Source organism: Cebus imitator, unplaced genomic scaffold (assembly GCF_001604975.1).
Source record: "Cebus imitator isolate Cc_AM_T3 unplaced genomic scaffold, Cebus_imitator-1.0 Scaffold78, whole genome shotgun sequence".
Taxonomy (NCBI): domain Eukaryota; kingdom Metazoa; phylum Chordata; class Mammalia; order Primates; family Cebidae; genus Cebus; species Cebus imitator.
Genome location: NW_016107393.1, coordinates 926,987 through 943,734, shown reverse-complemented (window position 1 = coordinate 943,734; position 16,748 = coordinate 926,987). Strand labels below are relative to the sequence as shown.

Sequence of the window (16,748 nt, the reverse complement as noted above, 5' to 3'; positions counted from 1 at the left end):
AAGACTCCATTAAAACAAGAAAGAGAGAGAAAGAAAGAAAAAAGAAGTAACTAGGGCCAACTTCATAGGAGACCATGTGACAAGTAAACAACAGGTTTTGTTTGGTCAGCCCTCTAAAATGTCCACATTCCACTGGATTGTGTCATCACTTTTCTATTGTCATTCAGTCTCCAAACTCCTGTGGCATTACTTTAATCACACAGTTTTAAAGTGTGATTAAACTTTAACTGTGTCACCTAATGAACTAACTTCTAAAACTCTCACACATATCATTTCCTCCCTATTCTCACTGTCATCATCTTAGTTTAATTCATCATTATTTCTCACCTATTGTGTTATAACAGCCTCCTCTAACTGATCTCCGGTAACTGATCTATGTCCATCCTTACTGTTCTCCAACTCATTTTTAACACTGTAGCTGGAATGTCTCCTCTCAAACCTAAACCCTATCTGATCATGTCTCTTCCCAGCTTAATTCCTTCAAGCATTCTCTATCAACAAGTCCCTTCAGCTGCTTCATTTTTCTTTATATTTATCACTACCTGACATACTATATTACTTGCTTGTTCACTGTCTCCACTCCAGCTAGAATATAAGTTCAATGGGGCAGAGTTTTGGTTCACTGCTATATTTTACAAGCATGAATGAATAGACTGACAACCCACAAGCCAAAGATCTCCAGGACCTGCCACTGCCCTCCTTTCATTTTATTCTCATCTCTACCAATACTAAATCATCCAATTATCTTAAATACAATATGCACTTTTATGCCCTCTTGCTTTGCCATATGCTGTTCTCTTTGCCTAGAATATAAACTTTCAAGCTATCATCCACATTTTAAAACCTTCTCCAGAAAACTTCCTCTGATCACCCCTCCCTGCCAATAGAGTATTCCAGTCTTTCCTTTGTGCTACATCTGTAGGTACCTGTATCATCTACAGTGGCTCTAATTGAACTGCACTATGTCTCTCACTTCCTAGACTGTGAATTCTTTGAGGCTGAAGACTATTTATTCATCTCTTTACCTCCAGTGCCTAGGACAGGATCTTCATAAGGCAACTACTCTATAGATGTTGAGTAAATTAACATACGCATGACTATTCTATAACAGGAATGAAAATGTGGCATTTCAAGAAGTCATGCCACTCCAGGCCATGATGAATTTTAAGTATAACCAGCCATGTGATAAAACAATTACAACTAATGCCATCATCCAAGGTAACAAAAGGGAAGGAATAATACACAAATCCCCAAATGATTCCAAAATAATTTACACGTAGGCATACTCACACCTTATTAGATATATATTCTGGTTCCTTCTTCCTCCATCATTTGTCTTCCCTTTAGGCTGGATTCTGTGGCTGGCAACTGGAGGACCAGCTAAGTAGGAAGTAGAAGGGAGACTTGGGTTCTTCATGAATATTCTATTAAGTAGATCACCCTCTGTGGAAGTTTTTGATGTGTCATCTAATACAAGTTTTTGTGTTCCCTTATAGTTTGATAAAATCTCAAAGTACCAGTAGAGGACTAGATTTTATCACTAGCCGTCTAATCCTGAACTAAAGACCAAAACTTCCCACCACCTGTAACCTATACAATAAATGGGTTACAGTTGTGCCTCAACTATCAACGCCTTCAGTCCTTGGAGCAGCCACACAGGGCATCCCTGATCAGTCACCTTCAACCATAGGAAGACTGATCCAGCATCTTAGTGTGCCTTACAAATATTACTATTTTTTCCCTGAATGCTATAAACCAAGGCCATAAATCTAACCATAAGGAAAACCTGCCTTCCTTACTTGGTTCTAAGAGTGTGAATCTGTATAAAATGTACAATCACACACATGCATACAAATGTGTAGGCATAAATTTACATGAAACCACCATTTAGAAAAGTTTTAAACCCAATGACAGCTATTAATAATATAACCTCAAGTGAAGCCAGGAGATGAGATGAAATCCTTTATTCCACCCCTCACTACCACTCAGTAACCAAGTTATGGAAATTTTACCTCCTCACATTTTCTCAAATAAGTTGTTGATGCCCAATATTATGACTTAGTTCAGAATCCCAGCATTTCTCCCTGGGAAAATAGTCTCCTAGTCGCTCTGCCTTTGGACACAGTGAAAACTGCAGCTATCATTCTTTGAAAGGTTATGTAACAGACATTGCGCTAAACAGTTGATCATTTAACTCTATATTTTTCAGTTTTCACAGCAATACTGCAAAACAGGAATTACTGTTCCCATTTTTACAAATGAGGGGACTGAAACTTTGAGAGGTTAAGTGACTTGCCCAAGATCATACAGCTGAAACCATGTAGTGAAAATTCAAATCCAGGTCTATGCTCCCAGCCATTATATTGCCAAACTGCTCAACTTGGTCTTCAATTTGGTCCCAGTGTGACCTTTCTAAAAGGCAAATCTAATCATGTCTTGCTCCACATAAAATCCTGTAAACAAGATTCACCTCTCCAGTCTTCAACCCCTGTCATTCTCACCCTCTCCTGCCACACTTAAGTCTCAGCAGCTCCCTAAGTTGTCTGTCACTTCTTTACCTGTGAACATACTGTTTGTATGCCAAGAAAACTTTTCCCCTTTGGCAGACTATTACTAATGCAAACATCCAAAATTTACTCAGACAATAGTTATTTTGGAAAGTCTCTGCACCAACAAACACATAACCAAAACTGGGTTAAGTGAGCAGGTATACAGTTCTGAGATAAGTTTCTTATAACGCTGTATTATAATTTTACCTACTAAGCTATTCTTAAGAGTAAATGCTGTATTTTTAAATTCCTGAATTGCTGGTACAGTGTATATGTTGTAAAAACTCATGTATGTTGAATTAATTCATCAGAAGCAGGACAGCTCAGGAATTTGGCCATGAAGTCAATTTGATGTGCTTTCGAATTCTAGCCTGTCACACAGCGTAACTGCTAAGCCTCCAGCAGACTTAATTTTAATTTATTTATCTGTAAAATGGGAGAAAGCCGCACCCACCTCACAGCTTGGGAAGAAACAAAGGATTTAGCACAATCTTTGGCACACTGAAAGTACACTTTAAACATTACTACATATTTTTTTTCACTGTCCGTTTACCTACAGTGACAAAGCCACATGTCAGAAAATAGCTTCTCCTACTAGCTTTCATCAGAGATTAAGATTTCCCCCAAAAAATCGAAAGTCAAGATCTCTTACAAACATCCCTTATCGGTAGACCCTCATCATTCAGCTTCTGGTTACACAGAGCGTAGTAGCTATACCACCACACCTTAAACCACTAGGTAGTGTTTGCAGTTTATGTTTCTCACCCATTCATCCGTTTCCTCCCTCAAAGTCAACACATCTTGCTCCTAAGCAAGCAGAACTTACCCCACAGAAACCAGTCAGCACCTTTTCCCAGGGCGCCACCAGTTTCCCCCAAAGCAGGCTTTCGCGAATGAGAGAGATCCCTATAATCTACCATCTACTACAAACTTAAATCTCGGAGGAGAAGCAAAATAGAACCCCTGCTCCCCATTCCAAGACCTCAGCACGCAAAGTACTCATTTAAGATAAAGAATGAATTCCTGGCACTAAGAATTCAGGAAAAAGGAATCCTTTAAACCCTTCCCCAATGAGTTCTTCAAATCTGTTAGACTCACATAGTGACCAAAATCCACCATCCCATCCCGCCCACCATTCTGACAGAATCTAGGGTCTAGTCCTCCCTCTCTTGAAAGAGAGATGGGTCCCTGCTTTCAGGGACCGGGATGCCTTCCGCCCACCCGTGTCACTTCCCTTCCCACCTCGCCTGTGTCCTTCTGCAGCACAGGCCCGGCCTACTCCCTCGCCGCTAGCTCCTTCCACAGACCGCCACTCACCGCTTCTTGGGAATGGTGCCCGACTCCTGCGAGGCGGGAGTGGCCGTGGGCGCTGCCGTGGCCGCCGACGCGGCTCTCCGCGCTTTGCACTCATTGGTACTCAGAGCCTCCCGGGGCCGGCCCAGCAGATGGCCGGAGAGAATCCGCAGCCTCCGCCCGGCGCGGTCCTGGTCACGGTCCGCTGCAGAGCCGGAGCTCGCGCCCGAGCCCGTACCACCCGCTGCAGCCGCCGCCTCCGCCATGGCTACCGCCTTGTGCCGCCGCCCGGAACCGCTGGGCGCGGGTGAAAGGTCACTCAGAGCGGAGCCCGGCGCGACCATTCGCTGCGGCGCATCCCGGCAGCCACCGCGGCGACTGGGCGGCGGGTGCCATGCGCCTGGAGTACATCCTCTGCCCCCACCCACCGCGCCAGCACTCCCGGGTCACGCCTTGGGGCGCGCGCACCTGCCAAGCAGGTGAGTGCCAGCGGACTCCAGGTTGGCCCAGCCGGGGCTAGTTGAACCAAGAGCCAAACCACAACCGCCACTGAGGTGTCCTAGAACCCTGGGTGGTGTCCTCGGGTGTGGCCTGGGAGAGCTTTCGAGGGCAGATGCCTTGGAGCAGGAGAAGTGGGGAGTGCTACTGCACCTGACTGATCCAACTGCATCCTTTTCCCGAAAGAGATTCTAATGTTCCACCTGTGCTCTCCCGCCCAGCCGGGTCATCAAAGTAAATCAAAGCTGACCATCATTGCCTCTAACCATTAGAGCAAATAACTGTATATTTTCTCATTTCTCATCACCTCTTTGGTACCTGGCATTGTGCTTAATGCTAGATCACAAGTAAGTACAGACGAAAAAACGGTTCAGAGACTTAACCTAACTTGCCAGAGAGTGTGCAGCCAGTAAATGCTAAAACTGAGTTGCAACTTCAGTTCTCTTTCCATTCACTACTGGATCCTACCCGCTTCCTAACTCTAATAGAGACTAAGTTTCTTATTGCTACAGATGAAAATTACCCAAGAGCTGTTCTTAAGACATTTCAGTTATTTACAAGTTGACTTCATTTCTGGAAGACAGCACGTGGTGAAATTAGGTGGTCTTCTAGAAAAGTGCTCCTTACCCATTTTTCAGCCAGTGTCTTGCATAAGAATTAGCTTAGATGGAAACTCACATACACTGGCCATTGTCATTCTCCATCCTGTCACCACTTTCACGTCATGCTTTCCTAACAAAAATATCGGCAGAGGAATCCGAAGAATACCACATCGGTAGAGCTAGAGACTAGCAATTGCTGTTTAGGGTCTTGGCAGCTTCTAAAATTGAGATTATGCCTTTACAGTGAACTTCCCAAGAGTCTCAGACTGATTAAAAACTATCAATTAAGGGCTAAGCAAATTGCTGTTGGAGGGCCAGCTCTAGCTGTGGCCTGTTTTTATACAGCCATCATGCTGAAGGTTTTTGTATTTGAGAAAGGTTGTTAAAAGAAAACAAGAAATGTTTAAAAAGAATATGCAACAGAGAACTTATGTGGTCCCACAAGCCCAAAAATATACATTACCTGGCCTTTACAGGAGGTCCTAATATCCTCTGAAATTCCTATACAAAGAGATGCCAGCCCATTGAAAATAGTCCAAATGTCTAGCAACAGAGAAGTGGTTAAATAAAGTGTCAATATGGTAAAATACTTTTGCAGCTATTAAAATAATTTAGTACAATTGTAGAAATAAGAAATAATTATGAATTTGTTAAACATAAAAAATGGCCATAACCTAGGCATTTTATACATATCTCTTTAGTCCATCTTTGCAACAAGACAATGACACAAGTTTTATTATCCTTATTTTATAGATGAAGACTCAAGGAGAGTAAGAAGCTTTTCTGAAATAGCTATTTTATCTCAAATTCTGTATACTTCATGTTATTGTCTTTATTCCACCATTAAAGTTTGGGGACATTAACATTGTATGTTCAAATTACTTACATAGGCTTAGGGTTTTTGTTTTTTGTTTTATAGATTCTAAAATTGAACTTCCTAAAATAAATTTTCACTTTAGCTATAAACTGTGCTTCTGGTTCTTCAGGATTGAGTTCTGGGAAGAATTTCAGAGATTGCCACCACAGCTATCAGGACCTCATTCCTGAGATGCAAAGACATGAAACACATAGCACTTTCCTAGGTATTTATAACTGAAAAAAAGATCATCTTTAGCTTATCTAGTATAATTAAATATCAAAGCCTGCAAGCCACTGGTTTCTGGTTTTGCATACTTTGTTGCCTACCCTCACAAAAAAGAGGTTGTATCTGATTGACATTTTCAGTATTCAGCTGATAACCAGAAAAGGGACTATATGCTCCTACACATTTGATAATAGAAGAAAGGTATCCTAGCTTCCTTTCCTTTACTTGACTTCATTGTCAGTTAGAGAAGTTGTCTCTTATTTTAAAATTTTAAGACCCACTTTGCCTTCCAATGTCATGTACATCATTGTATTCTTTTTGTCTTGCACAATCTGACAAAGCCACACTCATATCCTCTGACTTGATAAAGCAGTCTCCAGAACAGATGGAGGTGACTCCATTCAATAATTAATGAGCCAAGAATTATTCCCACATACTGTCCCCTCAGTTCATCTAGGCATTTCCTCAATTTCCTTCTGTTTTACCTCCTCCTTTATCTTTAGAATTCAATCTCAGATGCCACCGAAGAAGTTGTTACAGAAAGAAATACTAATAACAGCCGTCTAGACCTATCAGTTATTGAATTGAGATGTCCTGTAGCCTTTGATACAGTAGATCATTTTTTGTTTGTGCAAGAATGTAATCCCCTGATTCTCCATGTGCTTCCTTGAATGGGGTAGAAACTGAGCTCATTTTCCCCTCCCTTTTATGCTTCCTTGTAGTCCACCAAGGTGCCATGGATCCTGCTCCATCAACCTCAGGGCTATTTTCAGCCTTTTCCTCTTTTGCCTTGTATACTAAGTACATCAACATTATCCTCTGTGTCTCTTAAATCTATTCTTTCCCTGATAATTTATTCTCTTGCTTATCATTTATCATGTTCTGTATTTAATGTTAATTAACTTTTCGTTTACTCATATCTGTTTCTCCCAATAGGCTGTAAACTCCATGAAGGCAGAGTTCATATTCCACTTAAGAATCCGAGACTTATATTTAATTTATAAATGACTCATCACTTTGAATTTGGGGAGAGACACTGAGTCAGAGTCCCCATAGGAACTATTTTCCTCTTTTCCCTTATTTGAAAATGCCTAGCTACGGAGGTTGCAGTGAGCCGAGATTGTGCCACTGCACTCCAGCCTGGGTGACAAAGTGAGAACCTGTCTCAAAAATAAAAAAAAGAAAGAAAGAAAATGCCTAGCTAGTATTTAATGTACAAGGTTACCTCATAGAAGAGCACTTTCCAAGATGATGGAAATGTTCTGTATCTGTACTGTCACTGCGCATAGTGTCATATGTGACAATGAGCACTTGAAATGTGGCTAGGATAAATGAGAAACTGAATTTTTAATTTTAATTAATTTAAACTTAAATGACCTTATGTGGTTCTTGGTGACTGCATTTGATAGCACAGACAGAGTTTAAGTTATTGGTGCCTGGAGATATCAACGTTACCTTTCCCATACTACTGTTAAAACCCACACTGGGGTGTGGAGAAGAAAAATATGCAAGAGGCTGGGTGCAGTGGCTCATGCCTGTGATCCCACCACTTTGGGAGGCCGAGGCAGGCAGATCACGAGGTCGGGAGATCGAGACCATCCTGGCTAACACGGTGAAACTCTGTTTCTATTAAAAATACAAAAAATTAGCCAGGCGTGGTGGCACGTGCCTGTAGCCCCAGCTACTTGGGAGGTTGAGGTAGGAGAATGGCTTGACCGTGGGCGGTGGAGGTTGCAGTGAGCTGAGATTGCACCACCACTCTCTAGCCTGGGTGACAGAGTGAGACTCTATCTCAGAAAAAATAAATAAATAAATAAGAAAAATATGCAAGAAGTATTTGTCCCTTGCATACTGACCTAGAGCTATAAATGTATTTTATCAGAAAAAAAATGCTCTAAATGATTGATGTGGTGAAAATAATACCATTTCCAGTACGTTATCGATTAGATAGGCTTTTACAAGCCAGCTTGCAGATCTAACCATCAGAAATAAGTTTCTTTCTATGTAATGTCCAAGTCAAAGATAAGTCTTGGGAATGGTAAGAAAAGAGGTTTCTATAAGGTTTCCAAGCCTATGCAGTTACCTCCTTTCTGATTCACCACATTCTTTGTAATATAGGCCCTGTAAAAAAGTTAAGACGTTCTAAGAGTTATTTGGCTAATGTAAAATAACTATTTAATGGTTCTGAGAAAACGTCAATGAGGAGGATTTGATTTGTGTGCTAAATTTCCAGATCTTAAGCGATTGTTCAAGCGCTACCCAGTCAAGCTCAGAAGGATCTATTGATTTTTGCCTGACTCCCTCAAGTGCTCAATCTGACACTACTAAAATACTTTAAATGTAAATGTAGTTAACTGCCTCTTTGTCCAAATTGAGGTATAGATATGCTTCTTTCCAACTCTCAGAGGCAAAATTTATGAATTTTGCAGCTATCAATAGAGTAACAAAAAGCTTTCTTCTGGGTAATAAAAAGCTTAACGTAAACCAAAATTATGTACCAATAGAAAAACTACTGATTATATATATTTTAAATTTGTATACAGTAATGAAAACACATAGACAGTAAAAGCATTTGTTAAAAGCCTATCATGTACCTAATTCACTACTAGGTGCTATGAGATGCAAAAGTATTTAAGCCAATGCCTCGTCTACATGGTGTAATCAAGCTAGTTAGAAGTCAATCTGTAAGTGGGAAAAAAATCTTGTAATACTATTGGTTGGAATAAGTATGAAGGTGACCTTGATGAAGTTTCCTACCACAACTCCATACAAAAGTAGAATCCAAGCAGGTTATCCTGAATTTATGCTAGCAGAGGAACAGATATTTCACATGAAGCCAAGTCCATTGAGATTCTTGTGATTCCCACAAAAATTAAAACCCCAGTGGATATCACTTTTAGAAGGGCCATCTCTCTTTTTTAGAGAGGCTAGCAATAGATCAATGCTTATAGGGACACTTGATATATGACAAAGTTGGCAATGTCAAACAAAATCTTTTCAACAAGTGGTGCTGAGACAACTGGTGCTGAGACAGCACCACTTGTTGAAAAGATCTTGTTTGACATTGCCATTGCTACCTTTGTCATATATCAAGTGTCCCTATAAGCATTGATCTATTGCTAGGCTCTCTATTTTGTTCCATTGGTTTATCTACCAACTTTGTATCAGTATCACACTATCTTAACTATTTTATATTCTTCTAGATCTTCTACATAGAAATATATCATTTGTGAATAACGACAGTTGATTTCTTTCATTTCAGTCATTATATCTTGCGCTTTTTCTTGCCTTACTCAGCTGGCTAGGACCTCCAGTGAAATGTTGAATAGAAGTTTAGATAATGGCAACCTCATGATGTTCCTGATTTCCAAGGGAAATCTCTCCACATTTCACCATTGTTTGAAGTAGTGTTCTAATGTTTTGCTTTTTTAAATAAACCTTTAGCAGATTAAGGAACTTTACTTTTGATCGTAGTTTTCCAACAATTTTTATCATGAGTAGATGTTGAATTTTAGCAAATGTTTTTTTCTTACCAGGCATGGTGGCTCATGCTTGTAATCTAACACTTTGGAAGGCTGAGGTGGGCAGATAATTTGAGGCCACGAGTTCGAGACCAGCCTGACCAATATGGTGAAAACCCATCTCTACTAAACATACAAAAATTAGCCAGGCTTGGGTGGCACACACCTGTAATCCCAGCTACTCAGAAGGCTGAGGCAGGAGAATCACTTGACTCCGGGAGGTGAACGTTACAGTAAGCCGAGATTGTGCTGTTGCACTTCAGCCTGGGTGACAGAGCAAGACTCCATCTCAAAAAAAGGGGATAGGGGGTGGGTGGCAGGGGTGGCTTCTGTATCTGTTGAGATAATCATATGATTTTTTTCTTTTATTCTGTTACTAAGGTAAATTATGTGGATTAACCTTCTACTGTTAAGCCAACCTTGCAATGCTGGCATAAACTCAACATGGTCATGAGGTATTGGCCTTTTTATATATTACTGAAAACAGTAATGTTATTTAGGGATTTTTATATATATTTATAAGATAGGTCTGTAATTTTTCTTTCTCTAATATTCATGTCAGGTTTTGTGGACCTCATGAAACAAATACTCCTTTATTTTCTAGTCTCAAGAAGAGTTTGCATAGGACTGATCACTATTTCTTCCGTAAATGTTTGGTAGAATTCACCAAAGAAATAATCTGAACCTAGAGTTTTCTTTATGGGAAGGTTTTTAATTCATAAATTAAATAGCATAATGCTATTTGGATTTTCTATTTATATTTGGTTTTTTTTGTTTGTTTTGAGACAGGATCTCACTCTGTCACTGGAGGGCAGTGGCATGATCATAGGTCATTATAACCTGGAACTCCTGGGTTCAGACAACCTCCCACCTAAGCCTCCTGAGTAGCTGGAATTACCGGCACATGCCACCATCCTGGCAGTTTTCTTTTTTTAGAGACTATATCCCTATAGGGTATACATTTCTCTCTTAGAAATTCACTTTATTCCTTCTAGTTTTTATAACAGTATTTTCACTATTATTCACTTCTAAATAGCTCACTTCCGTATTTAAAAACAATAAGTATTCTTTCTTGTTTGGGAGTATAGTATTCCATATAATGCCTGTTCAAATTCACTGATCGTATTGTTCAAATCTTTTAAATCCTAGGTATTTTGTCTACTTATTCTATCAGCTGTTGATAGTATGTTGAAATATTACACTATCATGGATTTATCATTTTTCCTTGTAGGTCTGCTAATTTTTATTTTTGCTATTTGAAGTTATGTATTAGATATATGAAAATTATTACATTTCTATGGCAAATTGAACCTCTTATCAAGTATCCCTCTTTGTTTCTAATAATTGTTTTTGTTTTAAAGTTTAACTATACCAGCTTTGTGAGTATGTATATGATTCCATCCTGTAACTTTTCATCTTTTCGTACCCATATATTTTAGATGTGTCTCTTGTAAACAGCATTTAAATGTTTTCTTTTAAGCAATCTAAGCATACAGTTGTGGGTCATTTAGCCCATTTTAATGTAATTGAATTACTAATATAGTTGATATAATGGCTAAGAGCACTGGCTTCGGTGCTACACAGACCTAGGTTTGAATATTGGCACTACCATGGCCTGGTATGTTGTCTTGATCTCTGGGCTTGGTTCTCAGTAGTATTAAAGGATTAATGAGCAAAAATATAATAAGTTCTAAGTGCTATTATGAAAAGAGAAGTGAGACTGGTATAAGGAAGGCAGTCTTCCTAGAAAAGATTAATTCTTGGTAGAGGGAAGAGAAATAAAGTTAAATAGGTGAGGTGAGACCAACCGTGGGAGCATTAAAAACTTAGCAGAAGCGTAAAAATTTTGCTGGTTGGGACTTTTATAAGCTCTTGAGCAGGGAATTAGCATGACAAGCCTGGAGAGATCACTACTTTGGAATTCTCTCCTAAGTGGAAGTCAACATATTGAGTATACCTGAGAACTGTTGGCCACTGTAAAAAGTTATGCTGAGAAAGGATGAAGACCTAAAGAACTACAAAAAGAAGATTACAGTGCTTTAATGACAGGAAAGCAGTGAACTATGGTTAGCTGTCTGTTACAGCAAAGGGCAGTGAGTTAGCTCAGAAGGTGAAGATGATCAATGTAAAAGTGGGTACAGGTGGTTCCATGTTGTGTCACCATACCATTCATTGTGGTTCAGGATGTCACAATTACACTAAAGTATACGGGGCAAAAGGAAAGTGACTTTTAAAATTAACCAAATAATTGGGACAGAGTTGAAAGTACTTCATGTATAACTTATCTTCTGCTAACTTACTATGCAATCTAAAATTCTTGATTTCTTGATTATTTTTCATATTTTAAGTAGGAATAATTTCTGGCTTGCCTACATCTCCGATTTATTGTAAAATGATAGATGTACAAGTATTTTGGGGACCCAAGTCAAAAGTCACTTTAAAATAATTATATTCATTGGAATATATGTAATCAAGATTTGATATTTACCAACTAATACTCTAAAGCAGGCGGGGTGAAGTGGCTCACACCTGTAATCCCAGCACTTTGGGAGGCCAAGCTGCACCGATGGCTTGACCCCAGGAGTTCAAGATCAACCTGGGCAACATGACAAAATCCCCCCTCTACAGAAAATACAGAAAGTTAGCCAGGGGTAACAGCGCATGCCTGTAGTCCCAGCTACTGGGGGTATGGGAGGTTTGAGGCAGGAAGATTGCTTAGTCCTGGGAGGTCCAGACTGCAGTGAGCCATTATCACACCACTGACTCCAGCCTGGGTAACAGAGTCTCACAAACAAAACAAAACAAAACAAAACAAAATAACAACAACAATAAGAAAATACCTATAAAGCAGCTATTATTAAACTTTTTAGTGTCTAGAATCCCTTTTTAATATAAAAAATTGAGACCCAGCTAGGTGCAGGGGCTCACACCTATAAGCCCAACACTTGGGAGGCTGAAGTGGGAGGATCACTTGAACCTAGGAGTTTGAGATCAGCCTGGGCAACATAGGGAGACCTCCATCTCTACAAAAAAAATTAAGAAATTAGCACAGGAAGAACCTGGAGCTGGGGATGATCATGGACAGGTTCGAGGAGGCCACATACCAGGTCATGGAGGAGGTTCAGAAACAGAAGGAACTTGCCAAAGCTGACATCCAGAAAGTTCTGAAAGAAAAAGACCAGCTGACTGCAGATCTGAACTCCATGGAGAAGTCCTTCTCTGACCTCTTCAAACGCTTTGGGAAACAGAAGGAGGTGATTGAGGGGTACCGCAAGAATGAAGAGTCACTCAAGAAGTGTGTGGAGGATTACCTGGTGAGGATCACCCAGGCAGGCCAGAGGTACCAGGCCCTGAAGGCCCACGCCGAGGAGAAGCTGCAGCTGGCAAATGAGGAGATCGCCCAGGTCCGGAGCAAGGCCCAGGCGGAAGCGTTGGCCCTCCAGGCTAGCCTGAGGAAGGAGCAGATGCGGGTCCAGTCGCTGGAGAGGACCGTGGAGGAGAAGACTAAAGAGAATGAGGAGCTGACCAGATGACAGCCTCATCTCCAAGATGGCGAAGATCTGACCCAGAGCTGCAGTCCCTCCTGTCTGTGCGTCTGTCCAGCTGTACTGTCCAATTCTCTTAGGTGTCATTTTCTTTTTTATGTCTTAAAACTCGATTGCTTTGAAAAGATGACTAAATAAAGTTTCCTTTCAATGTAAACTCTGAAGCTGCTCTGGTCTCAGTGAAGCAAAGGTTTCTCTGCTCTGGCCTGAGGCTGAGCCAACCCGCAGGGACAGCCAGTGGCTGGAGGGGGCTCAGGCCTGCCCAGTCTATCCCCGCCACCTTGGGTCAGCCACACGGTTCTGGCCTCAAGTACACCCATCAGTTAGATGGACTCGAGTTTTCATGTAAAACAGAAACCATGAACAGCCAAGTGTGTGTGATGGTGCTGATGCTGGTGCCGACATGGAGAGCCTCAGCCCCAGCTGGTTGAGCCCGACCTGGGTGTGGGTGTGGAGGGAGGCCCCTGCAGTGCAGCTGCTCAGCTGCCATCAGCGTCAGGGACGTGGCGGCTTCAGAGCAAAGCCAGCTTCCCTGAGGAAGACCTGTCTCCAGATAGCAGGGTTTCCTCCCCAAGTCCCAGCCCCATCTCCAGCAGCCCCTGCAGGTCTCACACGTGGGCCGGTACACTGGAGCTCAGGCCACTTCCAGGAGCCCTGGCAGAGCCTCCGCCCAGCTGGGGCATCCCAGGAACGCTGGGCACAGAGCTGAGAAATGCTGGCTGCCAGGTTCAGCCATGGCACCTAGGACCCCAGCACGAACCAGAGGGCCAGGGCCTCCTAGGGCTGGGCGGGACTGAGGGTGGCGCTGTAACCTCTTCCGGGGGCTGGTGCTGCTGCTGTGTCAGGAAAGCCATTTTTTCCCATCGGTGGAGAGTGGGGATCCCCACACAGAGGGACTGTGGCCTACACCCGGCTGCAGTCGTGTGCCCCCAGGAGTGTCTGAGCCTGGGGGTCACAGTCCCAGGACCTGTTCCCGAGGCTCTGTAAGCTGCCCCGTGGGCCTGGTGAGCAGCAGCCCAGGACTGGCCCTCAGGTGGGCGCAACAGCACGCCCAGCCACCGCCAGGGGTCACTGCCACCACGGACAATGCAGGGACCGGACCAGGTGAGTGACACCCTGGAGGGGTGGGGCCGGGGTGCTGGGAAGCCACGTGGACGGCCAGGGAGGCTGAGAAGTAGGTGGGGCTTCAGCCTGCGTGGCCACTGGGGTGTCCCCACGGGTGGGGAGGTGGGTCTGTTCTTTGCATATTTGGAGGAGGGAGCCTGGCACAGAGACAGATGGCCACAGCACCCATGGCCAGGCATGGCTGGGGCACAGACAGGATGGGCCCCAGGGGGCTTTGGGGGCCATTCCTCTCCCCTGCCACAGCCCACCCATGCTCCTGCAGCACCTCCTGATGGCCTCCTGGGACCATCGCACCCCTCCCCGCCCCAAAAGGACCCCCCCATCTCAGCCCTGAGCCTGGGTGATGATAGGGGCAGTCCCTGGCTGAGGGCCTCTGAGGGCCTGCCACGGCCACTGCACAGACAAGACACAGATACAGGCCGGTGACCACTGGCTGGGGGAGATGGACCAAGCACAGGGTGTGAGGCTCCCTCTCCTGCTCAGGGCTGAGGATATGGGGGAGCAGCAGGGCCCTGGAGCCTCCAGAGCTCACCAGCTGCCTCCTGGGCAACACGGCCCGCCTCTGCCTCCCCACTGCCACAGGCATGTCCGGCCTCAGGGCGCCCAGCTCCCTCTGCCGGGTCAGGTCTGCTCTGCCGAGGTCTCAGGACACAAGGCAGCGGCCAGATCCTCCTCAGCCCTGCCACTCTGGCCTCCTGGCTCCTCTGACAGCTGCCCAGGGCCCTGTCCCCCACTGGGGCCTCTCTGAGCCAAGCTTGAAGCCTGCCCTGAGAAGGCCATGTGGGGCGGCTGGACGTGTCGGGGCAGCCGGCCGGGCCTGGGGCTGCGCCGAGGACACCGGCCACCAGGCAGCATCCTGGGCCGGGAGCCTCTCTCCCAGGACAAAGGGGCCTTGTGTGGCTGAATGGGTGTTTATCCTGGAGCCTGAGTTAACTCAGGGCTGCGAGGCCGGGTGGGGGCCCTGGCAGTGGCCTGCCTGGTAAACATGACCTGAGCTGGGCATGCAGCCGTGGCCTGGACTTCCGCAGCCCGGACCCCTGCACGGCCACGCAGTTGCCCTGTGGGCCTCCCGCCAGGACGGGGGCTCAAGGAAACAGGAGCTGCCCGAGGATCGCCTCCGTGGGAGTCATGCACAGTCCTGGAGGCAGCGCTCAGCTTGCTCTGCCCTTCCCACAGCTCAGGGCAGGGCTCGGAATCACCCCCAATGTGCCCCACAGAAGGGAGGAGTGAGGGTAAGATGAGGGTGTGAGGGTGAGGCCCTGGTCTGCTGGGATTAGCGTACTTTCGGGAAGAAGGCAGGCTGGGACAGAACTTCGGAGGCACCGACACGCCAGCACCCTGATCCAGACCTGGCGCCTCCAGAACCCGGAGAAACGCGTGTCTGTGGTACAAGCCGCTGGTCTCAAGCAGGACGAGACCCCACCATCCGAGGGGCTGCCCAGCCTGATGCCCACCCACTGCCCAGCTGCCCCTGCAGCCAACATGCGAATCCCAAGGGCAGTGCAGGGTTCAGCCCCACGTGGAGAAGCCAGGTCTATGAAACACCCCCCCCCCATCCCTAGGAGTGGGGTCCACAGCTACCTCCCTGGGCTGGTCAAGATCCTTTCAACAGGGTCAGTGGAGCCGCGCCTCCAAGCGGACTCCCATGCTCCCTCTCCAGGGCTCGCAGACCACGGGGCTGGGTGGAAGAGAGGGTGGGCGGGGAAGGAGATAGGCCAAGACAGGCTGAGCACAGCTGAGCGTTCCCAGCCAGGTCCTCGCTGCGGCCATCACCCTGCCCTGGCCAACCTGAGGCAACCTGAGTACAGCCGGCCCCCAGGCAGGCTCAGGTCACCCTCCCATAGGCTCAGGGGCTGTCCCCAGCCCAGGCTGAACCCCAGACCCCTCTAGGTCCCCCAAAGTCCACGCCAGAGAGGGTCGCTACAAGCCCAAGTGGGTGCCAGAGGTCCCTGCTCCAACCCATCGCTCCACCTTCTGGGAAGGACCCCGGGGTCGGCACTCAAGCCCAGGCTCGGGGCTGCCCTACTGGGCTGGGCAAATGTCCTTTGTCTCTCTTAGGGAGGTCTGTGTGGGGCAGGAGCACTTTGGGGAAAAGCCCGGTCCCCACAGGGCTGGGGCTGGACGAAGCCGGAGGAGGGCTTCTGCCTGAGCCCGGGCCTTCTTTGAGGTGCACTCAAGTAGCAGGGTATGCACCGCCTTGCGGTGGGTTGGAGGGGTTGAACCTGTACGCCCTGGCTGCCCCGGTGCTCTGGGGAGCCCAACTCCTGGGGCTTCTGCCTGAGCCTCTGGGCCCCAGCAGCCTGCAGGGGGCGCCGTTGGGCCACCGGAGCCCCTCCTGTGGACCTGGTGCAACTGCGCTCAGGCCCAGCCATCCCCGCCACCTCCCCACCTGCCTCCAGGAGGGACCCCCACCCTGGGGCGACAAGGAGCCACCTGGGCCTCCACCAGGCCTCCCCACAGGGCCTCCCCACCTGCACCCTCCCCACCTGCACCCTCCCCACCTGCCCTCTCCCCACCTGCCTCCTCCCCAC

General features: G+C 45.7%; 1 protein-coding gene and 1 long non-coding RNA gene across 3 annotated transcripts in view; one reads left to right on the top strand and one right to left on the bottom strand.

Annotated features, from left to right (window-relative positions):
• AGPS (alkylglycerone phosphate synthase) overlaps window positions 1-4,242 on the bottom strand; it is a 139,405-nt gene extending 135,163 nt beyond the window's left edge. Inside the window, exon 1 of one of the 2 annotated variants that reach the window (XM_017532649.2) lies at window positions 3,867-4,242. In XM_017532649.2, the coding sequence (XP_017388138.1) occupies window positions 3,867-4,186 (320 nt within the window). In that variant the 5' untranslated portion in view covers window positions 4,187-4,242. Of the gene's footprint in view, window positions 1-3,791 lie in introns of both variants that reach the window. The other variant, XM_037740023.1, reaches the window with a different exon arrangement.
• Window positions 4,155-16,748, top strand: part of LOC119471899 — a 71,766-nt gene continuing 59,172 nt past the window's right edge. The window contains exon 1 of the long non-coding RNA XR_005200995.1: window positions 4,155-4,321. This is a non-coding gene — a long non-coding RNA (uncharacterized LOC119471899). The remainder of the gene's footprint in view (window positions 4,322-16,748) is intronic.